We start from the raw sequence: 13,449 nt of genomic DNA on the forward strand, positions 1-13,449 counted from the left end.
TCACCACAGACATGTGGGAGCGCGGCCGATCACTGAAAGGTGTATGCCAAGAGAAAAGCGAAACCGTACTTATAACTTCAACGCAATTAAGAAACTTGCGATGTTTATATTAGTTATCTTTCTCTTTCTGTTTGGTACATAAGACTTGTCGCTGCATTCCATGTTCTTTGCATAACCTTCACAGCCAGCCTGGACCCCAGCATCTTGTATCATGAAGCATGTATCTTGTATCATCTAGCTTAGGTTTACCGTACTTATTTTATTATCGCATTTTTAATGTTTTCCTTTACTTTACCGCAATTTTATATACTTGTACAAAACACTCTTTAAAGATTGAAAATCCTGGTCGCATATATCACGAACATACCACAATAACCTCAAACAGTCCTTGTGTTCGACCTCGGATCACACCGAGAAACTTGCGGTGGAATTACACTTGGTTCCAACGTAAGGAAACTTGTGACAACGCAAGGCATACTACAAGAATATTCATAATTAACGCATATCTAGAAGTAGTATCGCATCATTTCGCGCATAGAATAGCATATCTTTTTAAGATCAATCCTAGCGTTCAACAGTTAGACTCAATGCATCTTTCTAGCACTTTAGATAAATTAGACAGACAATCAGCAAATAAGTCTTCGTATACAATAAAGTCATTCATAAAAACCTTTGTGCATTTTTCAATAAACTCAGAAAATATGGACATCATACAATGTTGAAAGGTGCCCGGAGCATTACAAGGTCCAAATGGAATTCTTTTGAAGGCGAAGGTGTCGTAGGGACATGTAAAGGTCGTTTAGACAGACAATCAGCAAATAAGTCTCCGTATACAATAAAGTCATCCATAAAAACCTTTGTGCATTTTTCAATAAACTCAGAAAATATGGACATCATACAATGTTGAAAGGTGCCCAGAGCATTACAAGGTCCAAATGGAATTCTTTTGAAGGCAAAGGTGCCATAGGGACATGTAAAGGTCGTCTTCTGTTGGACCTTCTGGCTAATCGAGATCTTATAGAAACTCGAAAAACCATCGAGGAAACAGAAGAAGGGTCTTCCAGCTAGCTTTTCAAGCATCTGATCAATGAAGGAATGGGGAAGTGGTCTTTTCTAGTTACAGCATTCAATTTCTTGAAATCTATACACATTCTCCACCCATTCTGAACCCTAACAGGAATTAAACTACCTTCATCATTTTTTACCACAGTAATACCCGTTTTCTTTGGCACTACATGAAGAGGGCTAACCCACTCACTTTCAGGGATAGGATAGATAATATCTGCATCCAAGAGTTTGAAGACCTCTTTCATGACTACCTTCTTCAAGAAAGGATTCAGTGGTTGTTGAGGTTGTCGATAAGGCTTAGCTCCATCCTCCGAGGTAATTTTATGCATACATATCGTAGGGCTAATACCTTTTATGTCGGTCGATGTCCATCCAATGGCCAGCTTGTGCTTTTGTAATACCTTCACCACCTACTTTTCTTGTTCCTCAGTCAGGTCCCTTGAAATGATGATAGGTTAGGTCTCAGCTTCCCCCAGACAGGTGTACTTCAGGTGGTTTGGAAGCTTCTTCAGCTTCAATTTAGGTGCCCGCAAAACAGAAGGAAGAACCTTGTCGAAAGATTCATCATCAAAATATGAAGGCATACCTACCGGCACTATCATAGATAAGGTGGTAAGCTCTCCAAATGGGATCAACTCCCCTAAATCATCCTCATTGTTGTCATAAACGTCCCATATAACCTCTTGCTCAAGAGAGCCAAACACATCAATCTGGCATAAAGAATGTACTTGCACTGGTGGAAGTTTTCATGGCATCGAAAATATTAAATTTAACAAACTCACCATCGAACTCCACTGACAAAGTGCCCTCATCCACATCTATCTTAGTCTTGGTTGTCTTCATAAAAGGTCAGCAAAGTAAGATGGATGCAGATGAGATAGATGTGGGCTCCTCTATTTTAAGAACATAGAAATCAGTAGGAAAAATTAATTCATTGACCTGAACTAGGCATCCTCTGTAACAACCTTAGTTTCCTACTTATTTCTAGGATGCTACTTCATGCATGAATAGGCTTAACCGTACATTTTCTTTTAAACCATCAAATAAAAAAGCCGAATTTTATTTAATAATGCTCAAATGAGCAAAGATAAGAAAAACATAATTAAATAATAATAAATAAACTAAAACAAAAATAAAGTAAAATAAAATAAAAATTTACCGTTCGGGTACCCCTAAACCCAACTTTAAAATGAAGGCAATTAAATAGTCAAATAATAAAATTAAAAAATTTTGCATGAAAGTATAAAATGCCTAACTCTTAAACCAGACTTCAAGATATGGTACTAAGTGCGGAAGCAGTAAATCGTCCTAATGGCCAAGTCACGGATCTCTCTTGTCATGTGCCAGTCTGTCATTACCCGTACCTGAAAATGGGGAAAGAAAAGGGTGAGTATAAAAATATACTCAATAAGCAGCCCACTACTAGGCCCACTCAATGATCTGTTAGTCTTTCCATTGGACCAAAATGCACAAGGACATCATAAACATAGGCATAGGCATAGGCATAAGGGGCGAACCCGAAGACACGCTTTCATAAGTAGTGACACAAAGGTCACAGGCATAAACATAAGTGGTGATCCCAAAACGGACACCGTACATAAGCATAGGGTGTGGGCCTGAATGCTCACACATGTGATGTGCATAGCCCAATGGTAACACTAACAGCCAATAAAATCTCATATGGACATAAGCATACAAACAGCCATTACAATCTTAGACATAAGCATGCAATCAAGGCCATGAATCAGCATCAAACTTTAACACCGTTACCCATACATCAACTTTATCACAGTCTACTCATACATCAGGCCTTATCACAGTCTATTCATACATCAACATTAGCACACTATCCCCAGCCTACTCATGCATCAAACCTTATCACAGTATCCCAGTCTACCCTTACGTCTAACTTTATCACAGTATTCTCATACGTCAACTTCAGTACAATTACCCATAACAGATTTCATCACAGTTTACTCATATATGATATAAAAAATTTTCAGCAGGCTTGTCAAAATCTTAGGGCAAAACCGGCAGTAAACCACTTACCTCAGGATAATAAACTGTCCCAAAACGAAACCTTACTCTACTCAAAAACTTCCTTCACCGTCACACTTTCCTGAAACCAACCACAAATTCCGTAGGTGAACGTTTGCTTAGGCCCAAGAATCTCAAATGACAATGGGCTGCCAAAAAAAAAGAACCGAACATACCCCAACAGACAGATCGGCCGGACTACCGCGATCCGATGGCTACCAGAACCAACGACAGGCAGACGACACTTAGGGTTTATATCGGTAGTTGGCGGACAGAGAACGGCAACGGAAGAAAATGGTCGAAGAACCCGGCACGGCTGGAAGTCCACGACGCGGCTAGAATGCTTACGCGGCTGGAAGTCCATGGCACGGCTGGAATGCTTACGCGGCTAGAACGCTTGTGCAGTTGGAGACCCGCGGTCGAGCGACTGGAGGCTATCGAAGCTAACAACAGGAACCCATGGCCGAGCAGCGAACAAAGAAGAAAAAGCGATCGACGAGCACAGCTTGGTTGACGGCGAGAGCGATAGCGGCTGGAAGACCCACGATCGAGCGGCGACGACAGAGATGCACAGTGGGGGGGGTTGCGATTCTAGAAAAAGAAGAATAAGAGAAAAAGAATTCCTTTTTTCCTTTTTTTTCTTGCACGCAACCCAAGGTCCCCCCAAATCACCTTTATAACCTAATTCTTTTTTCTTTCTCCTAAATTAACCACCAACTTTTTTTTTCTTCTTTTTCTTTTAAAAAAACAAAACAAAACTTTGGGGCGTCACACTCTTCCCCCTTAATAAACTTCCGTCCTCGAAAGTTCTAATCCTGGAAGAGCTCTGGATGCAGTGCCCTCATCTCGTCCTCTCGTTCCCAAGTTGCTTCCTCAAATTGATGGTTCTGCCACAGAACTTTCACCAGTGGTACCTTCTTGCTGCGCAAAACTTTCACCTCCCTGGCCACAATTTGTGCAGGCTTCTCCTCGTAACTCAAGTTTTCATTCAGCTGCAAGGGCTCAAAGTCCACCACATGAGACGAGTCCATTAAATACTTCCTCAGCATGGAGACATGAAATACATTATGGACTATGGAGAGAGACGGTGGCAAGGCCAAACGGTAAGCCACAGAGCCAACCCACTCCAAAATCTTGAATGGCCCTACAAACGCGACTTAGCCTTTAACCCTTTCTTCCCGATGCTCAGGACACCCTTCATCGGTGCCACTTTCAGGAACACTTTGTCACCTGCTTCGAACTCCAGATCTTTATGCCTAACATCCGTGTAACTTTTCTGTCTACTTTGCACTGCTAGCATTCTAGCCTTGATCTGCTGCATGGCTTCATTCGTCAACTCCACTAACTCAATTCCCACCAGTTTCCTCTCCCCAATCTCACCCCAACAAATAGAAGACTTGCAACCTCTGCCATAAAGAGCTTCAAACGGCGACATGCCAATGGTAGCCTGATAGCTATTATTATAAGCAAACTCTGCCAAATGTAAGTGGGAGTCCCAACCCCCCTTGGATTCCAATGCACAAGCGCGCAACATGTCTTTCAACGTCTGATTTAGACGTTCTGTTTGCCCATCAGTTTGGGGGTGAAAAGCTGTACTGAAGTTCAACCGTGAACCTAAAGCTGCCTGGAGGCTCTTCCAAAAACTGGAGGTGAAACGAGAGTCTCTATCGAACACAATTGACACTGGTACACCATGCAACCTTACTATCTCCTTCATATATAACTGAGCCCATTTACTCACCGCGTACATAGGCTTTCCTGGAATAAAATGTGCCACCTTGGTGAGTCTGTCTATCACAACCCAAATTACCGAGAAACCCTTCGCTGTCCTAAGCAAATCCGTAATAAAATCCATAGCCACGTTTTCCCATTTCCATTCTGGCACATCCAATGGTTGTAGCAAGCCTGCTATCTTCTGCCTTGGGGCCTTCACCTGTTGACAGACTAAACAAATACTGACATAGTCAGCTATCTCCCTTTACATATTGGGCTACTAGTAATACCGCTTCACATCTTGGTACATTTTGGTACTACCTAGGTGCATCGAGAATGGAGAGTTATGAGCTTCTGCCAACAGTTCCCCTTTCATGCCGTCATCTACTGGGACGCACAACTGTCCTTGATACAAAAGACCCTTGTCCACTGACACAAAAAATTCACTTGCCTGACCCGACCCTACCTGACACCACTTCTGAACCAGGTCGGGATCACCCTATTATGCTACAATAATCCACTGCCTCAAGGTTGGTCGAACTATCAACTGGGCTAGCTACGAAATGACTTCCCCCACTGCCACCGCAATCTCTACTCTTTTAAGATCTTTACACAATTGAACCTGTTTAGTGATCAAGGCGATCGAATGAGCTACCTTTTGACTGAGGGCATCAACTACAACATTCGCCTTACCTGGGTGGTAAAGGATCTCATAGTCGTAATCCTTTACTAACTCAAGCCACCTGTGCTGCCTCATGTTTAACTCTTTTTGGGTGAAGAAGTATTTCAGACTCTTGTGGTCGGTGAAAACTTGGATCTTTTTCCCCATACAAGTAGTGCATGCATAGGCTTAACCGTGGGTAGGATAGTTGCGCTCATGGTTCTTCAACTGGCNACTTGGATCTTTTTCCCCATACAAGTAGTGCATGCATAGGCTTAACCGTGGGTAGGATAGTTGCGCTCATGGTTCTTCAACTGGCAGGAGGCATAAGCGACCACCCTACCATGTTGCATAAACACGTAACCCAAACCCTTCTTAGAAGCATCACTGTAAATCATGAAGTTCCCGGAGCCGTCTGGTACGATGAGAACCTGGATTGAAACCAACCTTTGCTTGAGGTCCTGAAAATTATCCTCACAAGCTTTGCTCCAAACAAACGGAGCTCCCTTCCTAGTTAGCTGAGTCAACAACGTAGCCATGCTGGAGAAATTCTCTACAAACCTACGATAGTATCCAGCCAATCCAAGGAAGCAACGCACCTCACTGACCGTTGTAGGGCGGGGTTCAATTGGTAACAACCTCAATCTTTGTTGAATCCACTGAAATCCCGTCCTTCGACACCACGTGCCCAAGGAAGGAAACCTTCCGTAGCCAGAACTCGCACTTAGAAAACTTTGCATACAGTTTGTTTTCCCTCAGTGTTCCTAGGACCTTCCTAAGATGTTCCTTGTGTTCCGCCTCTGTCTTGGAGTATACCAAAATGTCATAAAAAAAACGATTACAAAGGCGTCTAAGAAGTCCTTAAACACCCAGTTCATCAAATCCATGAATACTGCTGGAGCATTGGTCAGACCAAAAGACATTACAATGAACTCGTAATGCCCGTATCTGGATCGGAATGCAGTCTTTGGGATATCACTATCCCTGATCCTCAACTGATGGTAACCTAACCGTAGGTTAATCTTGGAAAATATGGTAGCACCCTGTAGCTGGTCAAACAGGTCATCGATTCTAGGAAGCAGGTACTTATTCTTAATGGTCACCTTATTCAACTCCCTATAGTCTATGCATAAACGTAACGACCCATCCTTTTTCTTCACAAACAACACTGGTGCACCTCACGGAGAAACACTGGTTCGTATGAACCCTTTATCAAGCAGTTCCTGCAATTAAACCTTCAGTTCTTTCAATTCAGCCGGAGTCATTCTATACGGAGCTTTGGATATAGGAATAGTGTCTGGCTCCAGTTCAATCGTAAAATCAATCTCCCTTGGTGGAGGAATTCTTAGAAGTTCTTCCGGAAATACATTGGGATAATCTCTCACAACTGGTTCAGAGGCTAGTGGAACCTCGATTTCTCGTGTCAATTACGTTAGCCAAGATACTCCAGACACCTTGGTTAATCAATCTCTCGGCCTTAACTGCTGAAATCACCTTGGGCAAAACTACTATCGCGTCCCCTTTGAACTTAAAGCTAGCTTCTCTAAAGGGGTTAAAATTCACCTCCTTACGAGAACAGTCTATACTAGCATGGTCGGCAGCCAACCAATCCATGCTCAGAATTACATCGAGATCACGTATGTCTAATACTATCAGAGTCACATCAAGGGTGCGGTTTGCTATTTCTAACTAACATGTTTTTTTCTTTTCACTTGCTATCATAATTTCTCCTGACGGTGTAGACACTGACAAAACATAACCCAAAGGTTCCAAAACTAACATGGCATACTTTACGAACAACGAAGAAATGAAAGAGTGGCATGAGCCAGAGTCAAACAATGTCAAAGCATAATGCCCCAAGATTGGGAGCGTACTTGTCACTACTGTTCTCGAGTGCTCAGCTTCCCGACGACTAGTGGCATAAACCCGACCCTGCTGCTGCTGTCGGTTTGAACTACCCTGATGCGAACTCGGGGGCTGACCCTCCACACTTCCGGAACCACTACTAGGGCATTGGTCTGCCGTATGCCCTATCTGCTTACATCTGAAGCAAGTCCCTGTGCCAATCAGACAACGTCCCCAATGACGCTTCCCACATGACTTACACATCGACCTTTCCCTCCAAAATCCGCCTAAAGTAGTAGCCTGTCGTTGGACATGCCCTACTGATCTACTTGTACTCTGGACCTTCTACAGAGGTCTCGGAGCTTTCTGCTCAAATTTCCTCTTCTAGCCAGGGGTAGGTTCCTCTGTCAGGGACTTCAGGAATTCTATCCCTGAAGGACACCCGATGCGTGCTGCCGCTCGGAAGGCTACAGTGTAAGTGAGAGGCTCTAGGGCCTGCATAATGCCTTGCACCCCATCTCGGATTCCTTGCACAAACCTTTCAACCCTCTTTGCTTCGGTAGACACTAGGTCAGGGGCGAAGCAAGACAATTTGTCAAACTCCTCTTCATACTCTTCTGCTGTCATGGTCTCCTACTTCAAGTTCATGAACTCAGCCTGCTTGTTGTACCTCACATGAGCAGAGAAGTACTTCTCGTAGAACCGTTCCTTGAACTGATCCCACGTGACTTGGCCTCCACCAACTTCTATCATTCTTTCAGCCAAGCGCCACCAGCGCTTGGCATTGTCGATGAGAACAAAAGTGACACACTATAGCTTCTGCTCTTCTGGACACCTCATGTACTGAAAAATCTCGTCAATAGTGGACAACCACAATTCTGCATTTGTGGGGTCTTCCAGAGACCCGTTAAACGTCGGGGGATCATACTTCTTAAAATCTCGCAGGTATTCAGCTTCCAAAGAAGGGCTTGCCACGGTCCGACTCGTGGCCCTATTTTGATTCTGAACTAATGGTAACGGGACTGCGAGCGGATTGCGCATGCTGTGACTGTACGTGCTGGGCTATCTGCTCGAGCCACCATTGCCCTTTAGTTGTCCCACCACGGCCTGCGTGATGACGTTCCCAATAGCGCAGCAATCGTCGTATATTCTACTGGAATTTCTGAGGACGACGGTCCTGGCAGAGGCACAGTCGAAGCTCGAGGCCCGCTTCTTGGTCTAACCTCTTACCAAGTTGACCCAGAGGGGTCACGAGGTGGCGGGTCCCGCACCTCCTTGGCTCTGCACCTCGGGTTCTTGCAGGTCAAGGTCCCGCTCCCCAACTACTTTCCTACCTCAACTGCCCCGCTCCTCTAGTTCGTGGCGCCATACCTAGTGACCACACGCAGCACTTTAATACACGCTAGCAGGGTTGACTGCACAACAAGTAGGACTTCATATATATATATATATATATATATACATCCCTAAAGGTTTTAAAACAACATACCTGGCGATAAGGAACAGATTAGACTCACGATTAAAGTCAGTTTATAGAACCTAAAACTTAGGCTCTGATACCAACTGTAACGACCCTAGTTTCCTACTTATTTCTAGGATGCTACTTCATGCATGCATAGGCTTAACTGTACATTTTCTTTTAAACCATCAGATAAAAGAGCCGAATTTTATTTAATAATGCTCAAATGAGCAAAGATAAGAAAAACATAATTAAATAATAATAAATAAACTAAAAAAAATAAAGTAAACTAAAATAAAAATTTACCGTTCTTAAAATGAAGGCAATTAAATTGTCAAATAATAAAATTAATTAATTTTGCATGAAAGTGTAAACTAACTCCTAAACCAGACTTCAAGATATGATAGTAAATCGTCCTAATGACTAGGTCATGGAAAAGGTAAGTATAAAAATATACTCGTCCACTACTAGGCTCACTCAGTGATGTGCATAGGGTGTGGGCTCGAAGGATCACACATGTGATGTGCATAGCCCAATGGTGACACTAACAGCCACTAAAATCTCATATGGACATAAGCAAACAAATAGTCATTACAATCTCAGACATATACTCATACATCAGGCCTTATCACACTATCCCAGTAAAATTTTCATTTTCAGCAGGTTTATCAAAATCTTAGGGCAAAACCGGTAGTAAACCACTTGGATAACGATCTGTCCCAAAACGAAACTTTACACGTTCCTGAAACCAATCACAAATTTCATAGATGAACGTTAGCTTAGGCCCAAGAATCCCAAATGACAATGGGCTGCCAAAAAAAAAAAACCGAACTTACCCCAACAGACAGATCGGCTGGACTGCCGCGATCCGACGGCTACCAGAATCGACGACAGACGAACAGCGCTTGGGGTTTAGATCGGCGGCTGGCGGACAGAGCACGGCGACAAAAGAAAATGGTCGAAGAACCTGGCACGGCTGGAGACCCGCAGTCGAGCGATTGAAGGCGATCGAAGCTAACGACCGAAACCCATGGTCGAGCAGCGGATGGGGAAGAAAAAACGATCGGCGAGGACAATCGCGGCTGGCAGACCCACGATCGAGCGGCAGCGGCAGAGATGTATAATGGGGGGTTGCAATTCTGGAAAAAGAATAAGAAGAGAAAAGGAATTTCCTTTTTCCTTTTTTTTCTCTTAGGGACCAAAACACCTTTATAACCCTAATTCCCTTTTCTTTTTCCTAAATTAACCACCAACTTTTTTCTTCTTTTTCTTTTTCTTTTTCTTAAAAAAAAAAAGCGTTGAGGCGTCACATCCTCTATGACTCTTAATGGATCTATATAAGACCTATCAGCTAATTGAATGACAATTCTAGTTTCAATTAGGTCCTTTAATTTTAATTCTTGATAAATTGAATTAGGCATGACATTTATTGATGATTTAACATGGCTCTATCAATTTTTTTATTACCTATAATGCAAGGGAGAGAAAACATACCTGGGTCCTTTTGTTTTTCTAGTAAGTTTTTCTGAAGGATTGCAGGGATTGACTTACCACCATTCTCTCCTTTTCCTTGGCCTACCTCTTTCTCGTGCAAAGCTCCTTCAGGAATTTGGCATATTTGAAAATTTTCTTGACTACATCAAGAAGAGGAATGTTTATCTCCAACCTTTTAAACATCTCCAAAAGCTCATTGTCCTTGTCTACCGTTGGTCATCATTTTGTATGGTTCTTTTAAAATTTCAATGATTAGAACGACCATTACAAAAATAATTATTATTCCTTCCTCTGTCACGGTCACGACCTCAACCATGACCCCAATCTCGACCACAATTATTAAAATTCCTAGCATTCGCTTCAGGCAATGATGTTGTTTCAGTTAGTCGAGATTCATGATTTTTAATCCACAATTATTAAAATTCATAGCATTCACTCTAAGGAATGTTGTTACTCTAGTTGGTTGAGATTCATATATTTCTTTTTTTTAATCAATAACTTGTTATTTCATTCAGCCACAAGAAAACATCAAATGAGTGGATAATACTTTTAAAATATTTCTCTTGATATTGCTACTGCATGAGCATATCCAAAATGCAGAAAAATGTCTTATCTAATATATTGATTTAAAATTTTGGACTCTCAACTGCATCAATTTATGACAAGCTTTAGGAAGAAAATTTGTTTTATGATGATTATATTTTTATGGCAGCCAAGTGTATTTTGGCATCAAGCACTGATGAAAAATAATTATTCCCATTAATATCAAATGTTACAAATTTCAATTTTGTAATGTTTTTCATAGTAACACTCTTACAAAACATTTAGTTTACTAATTATAACGAAGAGAGAAAATCTAACCTATATTTAGAACCTTCCTTCAACGGAAAAAACGATAGGAGCTCATGTTGATAACATGTTGTAAAATTGAGGAGCACAACGGGAACATGGATACCAATAAAATATAAAATTAAAATAAGTATAATATGATATATAAAATAAATAAATAACAAAATATAAAATATGTAAATTTCTCAAGATTCTCCACTTTCTCCAAAATTCATGGATTTTGTCCAATATATGCGTATTTTTAAAATCTAGAAATGATCACTTATTTATATTATATGGATTTTGGCAAATAGGTTGTGACACATTTGGACACTAAACATAAGTTGTTGTATGACATATGGCTAACACATGTAGTAATGGAAGAGAATACTTGGCTTTTGGCACTAAGTATGAACATCTATCTCACATATTATAATATTTATAATAGAAAATAACTACCGAAGAGATTTATTTATTTGATATAATGGAAAACAATATTCCACAATATAATAATTGATGAGAAAAAACTAGGCCTATTTTTACAAAAATGAGTACAAAAAAAAACATACACTAACAACTCTTACATAAAGAATCAAACAAAACCCAAAACCTCGGAAACTAATGGAACTTGAGAAGAAAACAGAGTAATAACTGTAATAAAACAGGGGAACTAGACTCTGTTTTCTACTTTGGCACTTTGAACATCGACGTTATGTGGGAACTTGTTGGAGTTGGATCTCCTTCTCTTGATGACAATAAACCATGTAATAAGTTCAAGAACAAAGGCAACAGCTCCCAAGAAGATGATGACTCCAGTGTAAGCCTTTCTCCATTTACTTTCAGGACTCAAGATTTTCAAACCTTCAAACACATTGATGATACTCATAATGATCACACTGTATCCCATGGAGTGATGGTAAATGTTCCAGTAAATTCTGTACTTATGATCCTTATTTGGCCTCAAAAGCAAAGCAAAAACCTGTTTCAAAAAACAAATCCGAAACCATTAGTGATCAAGAATAACTCAAATCCAACAGAAATATCGAAGGTTTCTTTTATACTTTAATTTTACCTGAAGAGTTCCCAAGACGAACAGAGCAATCCCAATGTTGCGATGGGTGGTGTATTGAACTGCAGCTGACTCGCCGCCGAGTTTGATACCGGTGGCCCAACCGGCGACACCGACAGCGTAGGCGGAAGTCTGGCAGGCGACGTGAAGGTAAAACCAAGCCGGATCTGCACCCTTGAAGACCTTCAAATACCTTGCGAAAATGGCTCCCATTGGCATTAAAGTCCCCCAACTCACCGCATTCAAAACTCCATGAATCTGAAAATCAAAACCCCCAAATTAGAATTAGATCACAAAATTTCACCAAATCCTTAAAAGGGTTTCACAAATGGGAAAATTCAAACCGACCCAAATCATAAAAACAGACTTACATTTCTTCTCTTGAGAACGGAATCCACCGCCACCGTGCTGGACCCAGTAAGCAAATCCAGAGTACCGAGTGACCGTCTGTTGTCGCCGGTTAGGGCATGAGAAATTGGCGAGCCCTGATCCATCGGACCTTCCTGCCAGACCTGATTGATAGTGGTCAAACCGGCCGGAAGATTAATAGTTGCAAAAATTGTCGTCTCATTATCGACATAAGTAGCTGAAAGTTGGGGAACTTCAAAGCTCAAGCGGCTCTGTTGCATAGTCGGAAAGGGAAGATCAATACTGGAAGAGTAAACATGGGGGACGCCGGAGGAATTCTGGTAAGCGATGAGAGCTTGAGAACCGAACATGGCGAGGCTTTGTGGGTTAATGGCCCAAGCAATCCATTGATTGGGACTAGTGGAAGGGCGTCTGAAAGCGATTTTGAGCGTCGAGTTTGAAGGATTATAGGTCCAATGGAGGAAAGAGTTGAGGACTGGATGATCTACACAGGCTGCAAAGACTTCATTGTTGGCGAAGCCATTATAGTTTCTGCAAATCTGAGCGGAGGAGGAGAGGGAAAATGATAAGAGAAACAGAGCGGTGATGAAGAAGGTTTGGAGTTTGGTTGCCATTGCGGATTTGGTGTTTGTGAATTGGGAATTGAGACGAGAAGATATGGGAATTTGAGTAGAATTGTAGTGAATTTATAGGGGAATGGATTTATTTGAATTTTATATTTCCGTTTAGGATTTAGGAAAAGGAGAAGAAAATACAATTCCACACGCCTCGCGGAAATTGGAAAGTCTAAATTTTACATTTTTTTTCTTTTTTAAAGGCTTTTCAAACTTGCTTACTCGGTCTAGTCTTCCACGGTCTTAATTATTCTCCTTTCTTTGACGAGTTTTTTTTTAATCACTTTTGTCC

The 13,449-nt window shown here is 41.5% G+C and overlaps 1 protein-coding gene and 1 long non-coding RNA gene across 2 annotated transcripts; both read right to left on the reverse strand.

The window, feature by feature from the left end:
* Positions 1-405: 405 nt before the first annotated feature.
* Positions 406-10,062, reverse strand: LOC120077168. Its single transcript, XR_005481740.1, has 3 exons — positions 9,620-10,062; positions 9,401-9,525; positions 406-2,432 (listed from the first exon to the last, which is right to left on the reverse strand). It is a non-coding gene; the product is annotated as an uncharacterized LOC120077168 (long non-coding RNA).
* A 1,479-nt stretch (positions 10,063-11,541) lies between these two features.
* LOC120077160 (cytochrome b561 and DOMON domain-containing protein At5g47530-like) lies at positions 11,542-13,211 on the reverse strand. Its single transcript, XM_039031065.1, has 3 exons — positions 12,546-13,211; positions 12,178-12,432; positions 11,542-12,084 (listed from the first exon to the last, which is right to left on the reverse strand). The coding sequence occupies exons 1-3, from the start codon at positions 13,155-13,157 to the stop codon at positions 11,776-11,778; spliced, it is 1,176 nt and encodes a 391-aa protein (XP_038886993.1). The 5' UTR covers positions 13,158-13,211; the 3' UTR covers positions 11,542-11,775.
* Positions 13,212-13,449: the final 238 nt, after the last annotated feature.

This window comes from Benincasa hispida, chromosome 5 (assembly GCF_009727055.1).
Source record: "Benincasa hispida cultivar B227 chromosome 5, ASM972705v1, whole genome shotgun sequence".
NCBI lineage: Eukaryota > Viridiplantae > Streptophyta > Magnoliopsida > Cucurbitales > Cucurbitaceae > Benincasa > Benincasa hispida.